Genomic DNA, 15937 nt, shown 5'->3' with positions numbered 1-15937 from the left:
GCCAGAGAGCTTTCTTGGGCTGTCTTTTGATTATCCTTGATGATATTTTCGTATAAGAGTGCATCGCTGTCATCTGAGGTGTGGATTTGGTTAATCAGGAGCTGGGGTCGTTTTCTGAGAATAGGCGATGCCGAGAATGGCATTTGATTGATGTCGGACAATAGTAAGGGTTGACTGCTCTCGCTGATCACCTGCAGTGCATGCTGCTTGGCTTCCTCTTCAGCCCTGGTGTCATCTTCATCCTGACGTGCCTCATCTGCCATCTCTTCGGTTGTGCTGCGATCGTCCATAATGTCACGGTCTTCATTGGAAGACTCCATACGGCGCTGATTCTCTACCAGAATTTCCTCGTACATAGTAATGTCATTCTCAATTTGTCCAATACGTTCCACGATTTGTTCTTGTGTCAGGGACTGGATGTCACCCAAAGACGTTTCTGGTGTTTCGCTTTCTCTAGTTGAGACTTCTAGTGCAGCAGGACGAGGTTGATGTGGTTGTGGTTGCTGCTGCTGCTGTTGTTGTTGTTGTTGTTGTTGTTGTTGTTGTTGTTGTTGTTGTTGTTGTTGTTGTTGTTGTTGTTGTTGTTGTTGTTGTTGTTGCTGTTGTTGCTGTTGTTGTTGCTGCTGCTGCTGCTGCTGTTGTTGCTGTTGCTGTTGCTGTTGTTGCTGCTGCTGCTGCTGCTGCTGTTGCTCTAAAAGTGACGATTGTTCAACAGTACGTTCAGGAGAGCGTTGGAGAGAGCGATAAGGAGGCGTATATGGTGCTCGAGTAGGATTGTAGGTTGTACGCTGAATATCAGTTGCACGTTGAGAAGGGTGTTGAATGTTTGTACGCTGAGTATTCGCAAAACGACTATGTTGTTGTTGTTGTTGCTGTTGGTGATGCTGATATTGATATTGTTGCTGCTGCTGTTGATGATGTAATTGGTGTGCATCGGTTGTACGCTGAGGAATGTAAGGTAGTCGCTGTGGGAGAGGGCCTCTTTGACTATCTAATGGCCTTTGAGGAGACGGTGGGACACGTTGATTATCTAGAGGCCGTTTAGGTGAAGGTGGGATACGTTGTCCATCCAAAGGTCTTTGCGGTGATGGTGGCATGCGTTGTCCATCCAAAGGTCTCTGCGGTGATGGTGGCATACGCTGTCCATCCAACGGTCTCTGAGGTGACTGTGGCATGCGCTGGCTATCTACTGAACGTTGAGAGAATTGTGAGCGTTGTGTAGTAGGTGTGCGTGGCGATTCAAGAGGTCGGGAAGAGTTTGTGGATGTTGTATTGGCGGCTGTGGTTGTGGTGGTGGTGGTCGCTGTCGTGGTAGGTAATGATGGTTGGGCTGCAGCTGTAGTTTGAGAAGTAGCAGCAGCAGTAGAAGTAGCAGTAGTAGTAATTTGGGGTGGTCTGTGGAACTCAAAAGTACGCTGTGATTGTGCCTGTTGATCCAATCCTCGATGGTAAGGAGCTTGTTGAGGTCGTGATGAATGGGGTCGTTGGATAGGAATGAATTTCGTAACAGCTTTTGTAGAGGGTTCATTGATCATATTATCGATTGCTGCTTTTGGTGCTGCTGATCCTGCTAATGATGATGATGCTGATGGTTGTGGTGGCAGTGCTTCTACTGTTGATGTAACTGTTTCTGATGTATCCATTTTTTCCACCTCCTTGGAAACATTCTCAGATTCAGCTATTTCAGATTTTTTTGTGTTATCTTGAACGACATCTGTATCAGTCTCCATGGGATCTGAAATATGTTCTTCTGTTTCCATTTCTACTATTTCTGATCTTTTATTACCGGTTGCTTCTGCCACTATAGCCGATGATGTTATTGCTGATGATAATGATGATGATGATGATTTTGTTATTGTTGCTGTTGCTGTTTCTGTAGCTGATGATGGTGGTGGTATCGATGATGAAGATGGTTCTGTTGATGTTATTGCTGCTGTTCCAACTTTGAAAGCCCCAAATGACACTGTTGCTTTTTCCACTACATTGTCAGCTGTTGTAGCCTTGCTGGTGTTGTTTTTATTGTCTTTGGAAACGATTTCAGTTGGGAGAGTAGATTCAGGCTGAGATGGTTTTGACACACTCTCTTTCGGCGGCTCGTTCTTGGAGACTGGAGACTTTGAAGCAAACAAGGGTGACTCGAGCTTGTGAGCAGTAGATTCTCCTCCTGCTGCTAATGATGATGCTGCTGCTGATGATAACGAAGTTGTTGATTTTGGTAGACTATCTTTGTGTGTGGGTTCTTTAGGTCTAGATACCTTGGACAAAGATAGTTTGAAAGGAGACTCCTTTGGTGTTTCTTTTGCCACATTTTCTTTGACCGGAGGTTCATCCACCACTGCCGCTGTGCCTACCACGCTCACTCCAGGCTTCTTAGTGGGATCTACATCTTTTACAGAGGGTTTTTTTACGGCGGTTGTTACGGGTTCCTTTGTAGTTTGATCTTTCGTGAGAACCACATTTGAGACACTGTATTTTGCGACAGACTCTTTCTCGGCAGCTGCTTCTTTGAAAAAGGCGTCTTTTAGAATCGATTCTTTCGTGGAAGAGGATTTTTGTGTAGAAGTAGTTTCTTTGTGCGAAGCTTCTTTGTTGACTGGTGTTTCTACCACCATAGAGACTTTAGTGATTTGATCCTTGTTAGCAGATTGACTCGCAGCAGTTGGTTCCTTAACAGGGTTTTCTTTTGTGTCGACATTCTTAGCAGCTTCCTCTTTTACGACAGGTTCCTTGAGAGGATGTTCCTTTATAGTCAGTTCTTTTGAACCAGAATCTTTTTCGGCAGTTTCTTTTACGAAAGAGTCATTCTTGCTGCTGCTGCTGGTACTGCTGTTGTTGATGTTGTTGCTACTAACACTACAACTACTAATATTATTAATATTATTTTCTGCAGGTTTTTCGTCGACAGAGGATTCTTTGGGAGAAATGTTGCTGCTGCCAGATACAAACGGTTTGAAAAGAGACTCTCTCACAGGAATGTTATTATCCTTAAAATTTCTGGATGATGTGGTGTCTTTAAAGATAGGTTCTTTGGAAAAGGTGTCCCTAGAAAAAAGATTCCTGGGAGTACTATCCCTAGAATATGTTTTTTTGAAGCTAGGATCTCGACCAAAAGGATCTTTGGGACCTAAATCTTTGAAAATATCGGCAGTGTCCGTGGAAGAAGCATCGTTGTCGTGATCGTTATCGAGGTCGATATCATGATCAAGATCAAGATCGCGGTCGCGGTTGCGGTTACGATTGCGGTTACGATCTCGGTCTCTATCTCTATCTCTGTCTCTGTCTCTGTCTCTTTCTCGGTCTCTGGTTCGGTCTCGGTCACGGTCTCGATCTCGATCACGGTCATGGTCATAGCTATGTTCGCGGTCGTTATCGTGGTCGTTTTCGAGAGTATCCATTGGCGAACCGAGAGGTGAAGACATATCTTGGCGATTGTTGAACGATGATGAAGATGTATTCATTCCTCCGATAGGTCTTCCAGAATCGCTCATGATTTCGTAGTCGTCTATTCGTGAATCGTCCGCAAATCCAAAAGGTCCCTTTCCTTCCCGTTGTTTATCTCTTCTTTCTTCTAATAGTTTTGTACAGTGAGACTTCTTGAACTTTCATATCTCCATTTTCTTAATGTCTGATATGTATCTTCATCTTATTCCTCTGTCTTTCTTCTCTCCCTTCTTCCTTTCTTTCTTCCTTTTTGTGTATTTCTTTTTATTTATTTATTTATTTATTTATTTTATTTAATTATTTAAGTAATTCTTTTTTTTTTTGCTTTATTCTATATAAATTTATAAATCTATTGAATATATATATATATATGTGTGTGTATGTATGTGTGTATATGTATTTATCTATATCTATATGTATAGATATATCTATAATTTTCTTACGTAGATAATCGTCTTTGAGGAATGATTTTTCGGTGTCAGATCGTCTGTCTCCTTCTATTGATTGCCGTTTTCCGTCGCCTTCGCCATCATCTTTCATTTTATCTTTGAATGAAGATAGTGATGATGATGGGCCAGCAGATTTGGGGCTCTTCGGATCCCGATGGTCGCGTGAGCGTATATCAGGTTTACCGCCACCGACATTATTACCGCCACCACCATTACCATTGCCACCACCACCACCACCATTACCATTACCATTACCACCAGTCCATACACGGTCACCTACCCCTCCTCCCCTTCCGGGACGGTTTCGATACCGTTCAAAATCAGTGCGACCGGGTCGATAAAAGTCACGTTCGTCTAGTCGATCTCGTTCGTAGTACATGTGTCCTGGAGATGGGGGGATATCACGATCTCTGTCTCGTTCGGGTCGATATGAGTCTCCGCCAAACGGGGCAGGGTAACCAATTGATGTCAGAGGAGGTGCACCATAAGGACTAGGCTCATAGCGCATCATATAACTGTTAAATTTTTTTTAAAATATATATATATACATATATATATATATATATATATATATGCGTATAGGCATAGGTGTGGGTGTAGGTAATAATATATACATATATATATATTATTTTTTTGTTTTATTTTTACCTGTCACGATCACGGTTCCTCCGATCATATTCACGACGTCTGTCTTCCTCACGGTAACGGCGTTCTCTTTCTCGTTCTCTCTCTCGATCCCGGTCTCGATCACGCCAATCAAGATACCGAGTGTTTGTATAAGATTCAATTGGTTTGTTGTCATCTTTCGGGTCTTTACTCGTTGTAGATTCTGATGCCTTTGGTCGTTCAATGCTAGCTGTTTTTGTTCAAGTATGAATTTTAATGATTTTTTTTTAAAAATAAAATAAAAATTAAAAGAAATTAATATAAATAAATAAATGAACAATGAGTCAAAAGTAAAATAAAATAAAATACAATTATAATTATAATTAAATAATTAGAAAAAAAAGTAATAATTATAGAGCAAATGCGCACATAAATAATTACATAATTACATATGCATGTATGTTAAACAAGCTATTTATTTATTTATTTATTTTGGCCTTGTTTACCTTCTCTCCGTGAACCGGATGAATTTTTAGCATAATCGCGTGCCATCATTGTGGGGTAGTGATGGGCAGGTGGGATGTCTTCACGGTAGTAAGGCGTGTAACGGTCGTCTCTGCAAGGATATTGATTTGGAGGGAGGAAGGGGTCAATCAGGCTCCCCTCATGACACCTGAGCCTTATTACCTGTCTCGTGTTCTAGGAAGGTATCGGTCGTCTCTCATCATCAGCGATCGATCTCGTTCTCTCTCTCGGTCGCGTTCTCGCATTTCCCTATAATCGTCCAAGGCTGCAGACATGCCGCTTCGTGGTCTGTAGCTGTAGGCATCGTAGCGAGATTGGTAGCGTGGTGGGTATCGACCATCACTGTAAGGAGGCGATCGTGAGCGAGAAGGTGAACGAGAGTGGGTGCCGCGTGAGGATGCTGAGCCTGCGATACTCATGATGACTTTTTTTCTTCTTCTTCTTCTTCTTCTTTTATTTCTTTTTTTTTTTGCTTTCTTTTCTCTTTATTTATTTTATCTATTTAATGTGTTATATTGTTGTCTTGTTTTGTATATTTAATTCAGGTTTTTACTGTTTTTCTTCTTCTTCTTCTTTTGAATGTAGATATATACTTTCTGCTATATTATATGTCTCTTCTTCTTTATCTTCTTTAAGCAAATAAAATAAAATAAAAAAGAAGAAGAAGACTTTCTGATGCGGTGTATGGACTTGGAAAGGCTAGGTAAAGGGTGAGAATGAGAGCGAGGGTAGTTGGTGGTGGTAATAGTAGAATTAGTGGTGGTTGAATGAGTTGAGTTTTAAAAAAACATTGAAAAGAAGGTCATGAATGTAGTCGACGTCACATTCTTAAATGTCCGGAACACTCGCTATAATATAAATGAATAGAGTATATGAATGAATCAATGAGTTAATGCTCAAACAATAGAAATCCATTCTATTGTATTCTACTATATTGGTTATTTTAACTTTGTAGTGTAAAATAAGGTTAGAAATTATATAAAATAAATAAATATATGAAAAATACAAGGAATATATATATAAAAAAAAATTCATAAAATAGAAAGGTCTGGTTTTATTACTACGAAAAAAAGGGCAAGTTTTTATTGTAATAAAGAAATATGTTTTGTAAACCAAGTAAGTAAGGTTCTTGTTTATGTTAAAAGCTGTTACAAGAATCACATATACTTTTGATACTACAAACTTTACTTAAAATTCAGACTATCTAAGTCTTATTTTTTGACGAATCAAAATTTGTTTTTGGTACTCAGCTTACCTTTTCTTTGGATGAAGACAAAAAAAAATCCGGATTTTTTGAGTAACATCTTTAAACTGATCATTGTAAAAGTATCTTTATGGATCAAGGTGAGTAGAAGTACAGTTTAAACACATTTTTAGGTGACTAAGTACAAACAGCAGCTAAAATCTGTAGAATAACAGATGTTTTTATGAAATAAAAAGAAGTGTAATGTACTATCAAACTCGTCTTGAAAATTTAGCAATATTTATTTGGTGAACCAACTTGTTAATAAAAGGTCATCATATTCTCACTAGGTTTGGGATACTTTAAGTTTAGTATGCTTTCTTTGACAATCTATGCATAAATATTCAGTGTATGGTCTGTTTAATAGACATACCATCGCGTTTAGTTGTAGTCTTGTATGTCTGTATCGTCGTCAAGAAAATTTAGAAGAGCTCAAAATCAAAGGACTACCCAAACCACAGAATGGCTAAACATCTGCAAGGGCAAAGTCTTTTGGAAAATAAGACTACAACTGTGACGAGAAAAAAAGCAGTCCTTAATCCTAAAGTTTACAATGATAAAATACCAGTGAGTGAAAAGATGTGCAGACAATTGTCAGTAATAGACATGTCTAAAAACAGTTACACCTGTAAGCTTGTTTTCGTTATGGCCAATACTATCCTTAAAGTTGAGGTTTTTAACAAGCAACGCAAGCGCTCTTTTGTCTTTCTTTCTATTCATCTTGTATGAAAATACCATCTACTTATGAAGCAGAGCTTGGGATATTTAACGTGTTTGAATTCAAGAAGTCTAAAGATTAGGTATATATGTATGTGTGCGAGCGTATGAATATACTCATTTTCTAACAGGCACTTGTAGAATAGCCTCCATGATCTACAAGGCCCAAACAAAACCAAGAGAAAACTAGTATTTTTTTAGATTTGACCAAAACTGATTGTGTCACTGTAGAGGTTACATTTCAATATATATATATATATATTTAAAAAACAAATAAATATTAATGATTATGCTTATTATTCTGGCCAATACGTTAACATTTTTGCTGTCATAGTTTGCCTCACCTTCAAAAGGTACTATGATTCATGCGTATAAATCAAATTCAAATCCAGTTCAATACTCTCTCTCTCTCTTTCACACACCTTTATCTGTACAACCAAGTAATCGTTATTATTATTTTATTTCGATAATACAACCAGTAAGAAATTTACGTATTGATTATATTATTGGTATTTCTAGTAAGAAGAAGAAGAAAGGCAAATAGTTTGTGGGGTTGATTTGTGTAATTTATATTTTAGAGAAGAAAGAGAGAAATAGATTGATACTTAATTTTTACAGTTTTGTTAGTTTTTGGCTATTTAGCTATTTATTTTTGAATAAATGGTTGATAAGATACTATTGGTCATGGTATATTTCGATGCTTTTTTTTTGTAGTAAAGGTAAAGGGGCTATTTTATACATCTATTAGGGTGTTTCAGCAGTTTTAGATGTTTGATTGTTCTGATTTCGTGAATTAAATATATAAGCCAATAATAATCAACCTATAAAAAATCAACTGAGTGCCCTAAGTATTACATAAAATTTATATTTTTTTTCTTAAAAAAATAAGCCCGCGATTTCTCCATTTTTCAACTATTCAAACAACTATTCAAACAACTAAAAATTTTGATAGTTGTTTGGAGATAAAATTTATCTATTTTTCAGATTAACGAGAGCCAATGATTTTTCAATATTAAACCCCCGAACCAAAAACAATCAAACAAAACTGCTGAAACACCCTATTTATACCATTTTGAAAACATTTACAATAAGGCGGTACAGCAATTAAACTTTTCTTTAAAAGAAATTGAAGTACAATCGTAACACAATATATATTCTTGTACTTGTACTTGCGCTTATACTCGTACTCGTACTCAATTTTTTCCTCTACAGTTGTTTATCTTAAAAAAGTATACATATATTTTTATTTATAATTGTGTGGCTTCAGGCGTTTTGTAGATATTCACTTTATTACTATATTATATATATATATATATATATCCATTAAAATATTAGTGATAAGCATAAAGAAAGAAAGAGAGAGAGAGAAGAAGCCAGTTGGTATAATAAAAATAATTTTTGCTTTTGTATACATGGTTTCCTTTCTTATGTTTTGGGAATATTTTAGCTTATCTGCTTATGGATCATGTACAATTTAAATCATCATGACAACAAATGTGCGTATCCTCACATGTAAAGAAATATAAACCACTGATTAGAAGCACAAATTTTGACCAAAACATACTTTTTTTTTTTCATCTTTCGCCTTAATTGGAAATAATATAAATCATGTATATATATGTATGTATATACATTTGCAACAGGACACAACTTATCAGATTAAAACCATTTAAATATATCTTATATATACGTCTTCTTATTTATTTATGTATTATAATTGTGCTATTTCATTGGTAAATATTTGTATAAAATGTCAAAAAAATGATTTGAAATTTGCTTATTATTATTTCTTTATATATGTACATAGAAACAATAGTAATAAAATGTATGTTCTAATAGTGACATCAAAAGCTTAGAGGGTGAGGCTAAGCCAATGAACTTCTGAATTGGCCCAAACCTCTATATTTTATTTATTCTTCTTCTTCTTCTTATAATATATAAACATGGCTTATTGTGTGTGTTTTTCTTGCTTGATTTTCAGCTTACTTTAAATACTATTCAGTGATATTGGCCTATATATCTTTATATAGTAATGCTCTATTTAAGCCAAGCATACACACAAAAGAATAATAGACCCGTTTATTGGTATAGAAGTAGTAATCTTTACACACAAGTTCTAAATTGTATGAGCCTCATTCTTACCTTTATTTTACATTATTTTGATTTCATATTGTGTGGCGTATGAAAAAGAGAATATATGTATATAAATCAAAATCGGGGACAAATAGGAAAGAGCTGTTTGGAGCAAGAAATTATACTGAACATCGAACCTTGGAATACCAACCCACATATGTTACACTACATATTATCAATATCACTATCAATAGTATTTTCTCGAACGAAATACTCTTTCTTTTTATTCGGTTATTAGATTAAAAAAAAAGAATCTTACACCTGGATACTAGTATCAGTTTATTGAATCTTAATGAGCCTACAGGCATATTTTCTTGTTTTCATTACTATTACTATTATCGAAGGAGATATTTAGCTTAATATGAACATAAGCTATATATCTAAGCTATTGAGTAATGAGCCTCTTTTTATTACTATTATAATTAGATAGGTAGAACAACAGGTAGAAAGTTAATATATATATATATCTTCAGCTCATCATTCAATGATCTTTTATTCTTATTATTTTCGGCTTTCTCAATAGACCCAAAGGCTATTTGATATTCATGTGGCAATAGACAATGTACTAAATCGATCAATCAGTCAACCCAAATATAACAAGACAAGAAAAAATGGCGTAGTGTAGCACACAGAAATCTTACTATTATTATTATTATTATTATAATAATTATTTATAATTCATAATTTTCCCAACTTTTTGGCTTTTCTTTTTCCCTTGTTCTGTTGTTACATTGTACAAAGGCTTAGTTTGGAGTGGCGTTTGGTTGGAAGGATTCTAGATTGACTATACAGATTACTATTATATATAAGATAATCTTTTTGCCTTGATCTTGTCCTTCTTCTTGTTCTTCTTCTTCTTCCTTTTATTTATTTATTCTTCCTTGTCTTTATTAGTGGTATATATTATATTGTGTGAACAAAGAGAGATCAAATAAGAATGTATTTCATCAGAGAGGCTTTTTACAAAAGAGTAAGTCTTGTTATTAATCAAATAAGATCAAATCAAAGGACATTTGGATATCTAATATTTTTTAACAGCCTTTTGAATCTGCTCGGTTTGCAGCAGCTCGTGGTGTTGTTGCCGTCTTGTTTGTTTTATTATTCTTTGCATACTGTGCATATCTAATTGTCCAGGTAGATAATTATAGTTATCATTACCATTACCATGATCTAAACCGGCAATTTTCTTCTTCTTTTTATTATCATTATATTATATCTTTATTTGTATGGATGTACTTTAGATTGTTGATGATGTACCTCTTATCCTCCTTTCATCTGAATCCGTAAACGCCACCTACGCTGCACCAGATATCGAGATGTGTGTTGTCAATACGACAATGCAATTTGCGTTCTGTAACGCAATCTATACCAACTTCACCTCTCTTCCTTTTGACTGCATCGGAATGACCGAACGAGGTGCCATCAGCATGGGATCGACCCCACAGTGCTACATGCTTAGAACCCAGGGGCTATTGCAGTATGCGGCCAACAGACCATATCCCGAGAACAGCTCGTTGATCAACAACATTGAAATCCTTTGGAAGCTCGGAAGTGTCGATAGTGCGGGATACAACATCAGAGCTCAGCCCAGTATGGACATCCAGCTCTACTCTCCCACATTCAACCAATGGTATCTCAACTCTAGTGAATTCATACCACAAGAGGTTAGTTTTTGAATATTAATTTATTATTATTACTATTATTATTATTGATTTACTTATAATATATCTATCTATCTATTAGAGAACACTTTATACAAGTATGCAGAATGGAAACAACAGAATCTACAGTAATCTCAACGTGAGCACAATCATCAAGTTCTCTCCAGTCAAGTACAGGGCAATCAAACCAAAAGATTCTAGATCAATTCTTGGCTTTGTGAGTTTGAATTTCTTTTTGTAGCAATGGCAATTAATATGTATTCTAATTATAATTTGTAGGGTGCAAAATATGTAGATATCATCACCTTGGATACAACGCAACAAGATTTTCCTCTGCAACAAAAGGAGCCATTAACTACTGGAGTAAGTACATCTATATTTAACATATAGGCATATATTAACCTATAAAAAAAACACTTGTGCTTTAGGGATACGATGGTATATTTTCTATAAGTCTTGCAAAAACCAATATGGATGTAAAAGTAAGTCCCTAGATATAAAAAAAAATGTATATTTAGCTGATCAAAAATTTTCTTTTTCAAACATCTTTATGCTAGACCGAACAAAGACAATATACCGTACTTAACGCGATTGCTCTTGCTGGTGGTGCTTATGGTGTTTTGACCGGAATCTACACAATCTTGTTTGGTGCCGGAAGATTCTCTCCCTGGGGAATTTTCGAAATGGGTGTTGTCTACAACCCATTCGCAAAATCCACCGAGCCTGCGGCTCGTCCTGGAAAGGGACGTCCCAAGCGCCAGTCCTCGATCCTCAAAGCCCGAATATCCAAGGGACCTCAGTCTATGCCGTTTCCAAAGGAACACGACATCCAGGGCTTTGCACCCGCCGCATCGGCTCCCCTGTCAGCCTCCCAGCGGGCATCTATGGAGAACGATACCTACAACCGTCTGTTGGGTATTCCATTCCCTCAGATCCCATCTACTGGCGGTGGTGGAGCTGTTGGTGATCCGGTCACACACTATGACCATGACCGATTGAAGCGCCGTATGGACGAAATGGAGGCCATGTTAAGGACCTACTTTATTGACGCAGAGCCATACGATGTCCTTCGACAGGGCTACGTCAAGGAACAGCTGGCCCGAGACGCTCTTAATTTCTCACCTTCGATTGAAATCAACTCCCAGCAACATCAGCCCATGCTCTCTACCAGAAGAAACCCACTCAATACTCACAATTCTAGCACAATCGTGGCTGAGCCGCTGGATCACAAATAATTATCATAGTAATACATATAAGAAAGTAGGATTATTTTTTTTTTTGCTGAAGAAAAAAAAAAGTTGTATTTTAATTTAATTCTTCTAAACATGGCTCTGGTATATCCTCTTTCTCTTTATCTCTTTATCTTCCTTTGTATCTTATAGACTTTATTGATAATCAATAAATGAATAGCTTTTCTTTTCTTTTCTTTTTGTTCTTTCCTGTTCTTGTTCTTTAATAAATAAATAAATAAATACCAGTCTTTATTTTAGTATACAGATTATTGTAAAAAATCTTGGAGCTTAGCGGCTTGTACTTCAAACAGCCAACAAATCTCAACAGAGAGAATATCTACTATATAAATACTTTTGGGTAAAATCAACTCTTTTGAAATTGTTTCAAATTCTTGGATTTGATCTTTTGTACACTTCTTTACTGTGAGTTTTGTATGCTGTACAAACTTAGACAGAATGTTTATTGAATACATAAAGATTTACATATATATTATGTTTATTTATTTAGGTGTATATGTATGTATGTTTGTATATATATATATATATATATAAAAGTGTGAAGGAGAATGATGCTCAAAGTCAAATAAAATAAAAAATCGTTTCAACCGTTTCAATTGTTTCAATTTTTTTCTGCTAATTTTTTTTTCTATTTATATATATATATGTGTGTGTGTGTGTGTGTGTATGCATAAGTGTTTCATTTATGGGGTGAAAAGAACGCGGAGAGTGTTGGTGTTTCCAAGACCACCCTTCCATCCCTGGATAGCAACAACGGGATCGCCGTGCTTGAGGAGACCATACTTGATAGCCTGCTCCATACCCCACATCAGACGGGCATCGACATCCTCCTGCCATGGTGCGTACTCGGCTGGGCTCATGTGAGCGCTGCTTGTGCTGGTTGAGGATAAGGACAGACGCTGGGCAGCGGCTGAGGATTCCTTGGGGTAGTAGAATGGGAAACAGCCACGGTAGAGGTGGACCTGGCGAGCAGTCTGGGGGTTACGGGTGACGACGATGATAGGAGCCTGGGGTCTGTACTTTGATACAAGACGGGCTGTGTTTCCGGAAGTCGAGAGCACAATGATAGCGCCGGCCTTTTGTTCGTGGGAGGCACTGACGGCAGCACAGGCAACAGTCTCGGATGTGACGGTGGGCAAGGCAGTCAAGGCACGGAGCTCGTTGAAGACAGCAGGGTAGCACTGGACTGATTCGGCCAACACACTGATGTCGTGCATGGTCTTGACGGCCTCGATGGGATAAGCACCCTTGGCAGTTTCACCCGAAAGCATGACACAATCAGCACCATCCAATACAGCATTGGCTACATCTGATACTTCAGCACGGGTAGGACGAGGGTTGTATGTCATTGACTCCAACATCTGGGTAGCACTATACAAGAATTATATAAGTTTTTTCGTATTCTTTTGTGTGTATTATTATTTATTAATTTAAATAGAGAGACGTACCAGATAACGGGCTTTCCTGCCAAGTTACACTTTGTGATCATCATCTTCTGGGCAATAAAGACTCGCTCAAGAGGGATTTCGATACCCATGTCACCACGGGCAATCATGACACCATCGGTTTCTCTGAGAATGTCGTCAAAGTTCTGGACACCCTGGTGGTTCTCGATCTTGGAGATGATCATGATGCGCTTGCCTTCTTCACCAAGCACGGCACGGATATCCTTGACGTCCTGGCCACGACGGACAAAGGAAGCAAAGACCATGTCGACCTTGTTCTTGACACCGAACAACAGATCGGCCTTGTCCTTTTCGGAGAGAGCGGGCAGATCGACATCGGTTCCGGGTAAGTTGACACCCTTGTGGGAGCACAGCTTGCCATTGTTGTTTGCGCGCACACGGAGAGAGTCTTCGGAAGTCTCGAGGACCTCGAAGGACAGGACACCGTCATCGACAAAGATGGTCTTGCCGACTGCAATGACCTTGGGCAGGTTGGTGTAGTCGATGTACATGACCTTGTCGTCACAGATGGTGGCGTACTGGCTGTCGACGCTAAAGGTCATTTCGTGGCCAGCAGAGATGGGGATTTCGATACCATCGCGCATGATACCAGTACGGATCTCGGGACCCTTGTTGTCAAGAGCAATAGCGACGGGGCGACCAGGGTAGACTATGGATATGATTAGGAGATGATTTTGGTATAGTTGTGTAAGGAGGTCTGTGTTTACTTACGTTCGGCACTCTTGCGAGTGTTATCGATCACTGATTGATGGTACTATTTGATTTGGATTTTTAATATACATAGATACATAGTGTATTATAAAAATAATCCCAACAATTGTCAATTCTCATATTCTTAAATTTTCATTATTTATTATTTATTGATTCCCAATAGACTGGACATGATCTCCGAATGTGATAAATGATAAATGATTTCTATTCTATTCTCTCCACCCCACCCCACCCCACCCAGACCCTACCGCAATTACCAGTCTTATCCCGCCGTTCTTGTTTCAAAAAAGAAATCCCATTTTGCTTCCCCTCCCCCTCTAAATACACCATCTATTTGACTTTACCTCATAGGATCCGTGAGAAAAGTTCATACGAACAACATTAAGACCAGCGTTACGGAGTTGGGTGATCATCTCAACGCTGTTTGTGTTGGGACCTACAGCAACAGCAAGTTTATTTCTTCATATCCTTCAAACCAAAAAATATTCGTGTATTTTGATATTTACCAATGGTACCAATGATACTAGACTTGCGACCAGCAGTAGGCTCAATGTCTACGTTCATCTGTGAGACCCATTGGAGCTTAGAGGTGATTTCGGGTGTAACTGGCATCGTCAATATATAAAGATATTGAAAAGACGTATGAAAAATATATATATATATATAAGGGTAAGGAGTTGGGAGGGTTGGTTTATTTAAAAAGAATGAAACAAAATTTATTTATTTATTTTATTTTTTTTAAATGCGTTCCTGACCCAGCCCTTTTTATGTCTTTTTTTTTTTTTTTTTTTTTTTATTTATTTATTGTAATTCCAAGCTCAAGGTAAATCGGCATTTGAAATATATATATATTTTTTTTAGAGCTCAAAGTTAAACTCAAATATTCCAATATAAATAAATGAGGATTATTTATCTTAACTCTGATCTTAACTTTTTACTTTTTACACCTTGAAAAAAAAAATATTTGAACAATTCTCATTGCTCTTTCTTTCTATTTCTCTTTATCTCTTTATAGCCAGTCACAGACCTTTATTTATTTTTTGTGTTGGGTGATTTTTGGTTTCTTTTTATTTATTTTTATTTTATTTTTTGACACAGATTGTCAGGAAGCACAATTATTTTGTGACATTTTCATGTAACTCAATCCAATTCATTTCATTCCATTCCATTTCATTTTAATTTAATTTAATTTGTTTCAATTTATTTCGTTTCAATTTGGATTTGGATTTGGATTTGGTTTTGGTTTTGGTTTTGGTTTGTATGCATGACCTTTCTTTCTTGTATTTGTTTGTTTGTCTGCTGGTTGGTTGGTTTCGTCACAATATCATGGGAGTTGTCACTTGTAGTTCAAGACACCTTGAAGCCAAACTAAGCTAATCTAATCTAATCTAATATGTAGCCATGTACTTTTGTACTTGAAGCTATGTTGACTATTTGACTATTTAAAAGAAAAAGATAAAGATAAATATATATATAAAATTATTCAACACATGAACCTAAAAGGAATCGCCGTGTATATTGATCTAATCGTCCAATCAATGATTACCTTTTGATTTTAAATAAAGAACATATAAATATATATATATTGTGTGTGTGTGTGCACGCATCTTATCTTTTGGCCAACAAAAAAAAAACCCTGGCGGAAATTAAATATCGAAGCGTACAATCAGTTCAAATCTTTGCTTAATTTGGATAATGATTCTTTTTTTTTCTTTTTTTTTTTGGTATTTATGTA

The 15937-nt window shown here is 36.9% G+C and overlaps 2 protein-coding genes across 2 annotated transcripts; one reads left to right on the top strand and one right to left on the bottom strand.

Moving 5' to 3' along the window:
- Positions 1-9976: 9976 nt before the first annotated feature.
- PHYBLDRAFT_78838 (hypothetical protein) lies at positions 9977-12266 on the top strand. The gene is made up of 7 exons (XM_018443392.1): positions 9977-10084; positions 10153-10248; positions 10356-10778; positions 10858-10992; positions 11055-11138; positions 11204-11257; positions 11333-12266. Exons 1-7 carry the CDS (start codon positions 10052-10054, stop codon positions 12008-12010), a joined length of 1503 nt encoding a protein of 500 aa, XP_018292510.1. The 5' UTR covers positions 9977-10051; the 3' UTR covers positions 12011-12266.
- Positions 12267-12439: 173 nt separating this feature from the next.
- On the bottom strand, positions 12440-14920 carry PHYBLDRAFT_186806 (hypothetical protein). The gene is made up of 5 exons (XM_018439285.1): positions 14709-14920; positions 14547-14638; positions 14203-14245; positions 13474-14140; positions 12440-13396 (listed from the first exon to the last, which is right to left on the bottom strand). The coding sequence occupies exons 1-5, from the start codon at positions 14812-14814 to the stop codon at positions 12709-12711; spliced, it is 1596 nt and encodes a 531-aa protein (XP_018292509.1). The 5' UTR covers positions 14815-14920; the 3' UTR covers positions 12440-12708.
- Positions 14921-15937: the final 1017 nt, after the last annotated feature.

This window comes from Phycomyces blakesleeanus (genome assembly GCF_001638985.1).
Source record: "Phycomyces blakesleeanus NRRL 1555(-) unplaced genomic scaffold PHYBLscaffold_9, whole genome shotgun sequence".
Taxonomy (NCBI): domain Eukaryota; kingdom Fungi; phylum Mucoromycota; class Mucoromycetes; order Mucorales; family Phycomycetaceae; genus Phycomyces; species Phycomyces blakesleeanus.
Note: the sequence above shows the minus strand (reverse complement) of the source record. Positions and strands in the feature narration are given on the sequence as shown.

Coding starts and splice junctions, on each gene's coding strand:
- PHYBLDRAFT_186806 (XM_018439285.1), bottom strand. CDS start 14,814: ATGCCAGTTACACCCGAAATCACCTCTAAGCTCCAATGGGTCTCACAG. Junction 14,639..14,708: donor TAGTATCATTGGTACCATTG/GTAAATATCAAA, acceptor CTGTTGCTGTAG/GTCCCAACACAAACAGCGTT. Junction 14,141..14,202: donor CACTCGCAAGAGTGCCGAAC/GTAAGTAAACAC, acceptor TCATATCCATAG/TCTACCCTGGTCGCCCCGTC.
- PHYBLDRAFT_78838 (XM_018443392.1), top strand. CDS start 10,052: ATGTATTTCATCAGAGAGGCTTTTTACAAAAGA. Junction 11,139..11,203: donor AGGAGCCATTAACTACTGGA/GTAAGTACATCT, acceptor CTTGTGCTTTAG/GGATACGATGGTATATTTTC. Junction 11,258..11,332: donor AAACCAATATGGATGTAAAA/GTAAGTCCCTAG, acceptor TCTTTATGCTAG/ACCGAACAAAGACAATATAC.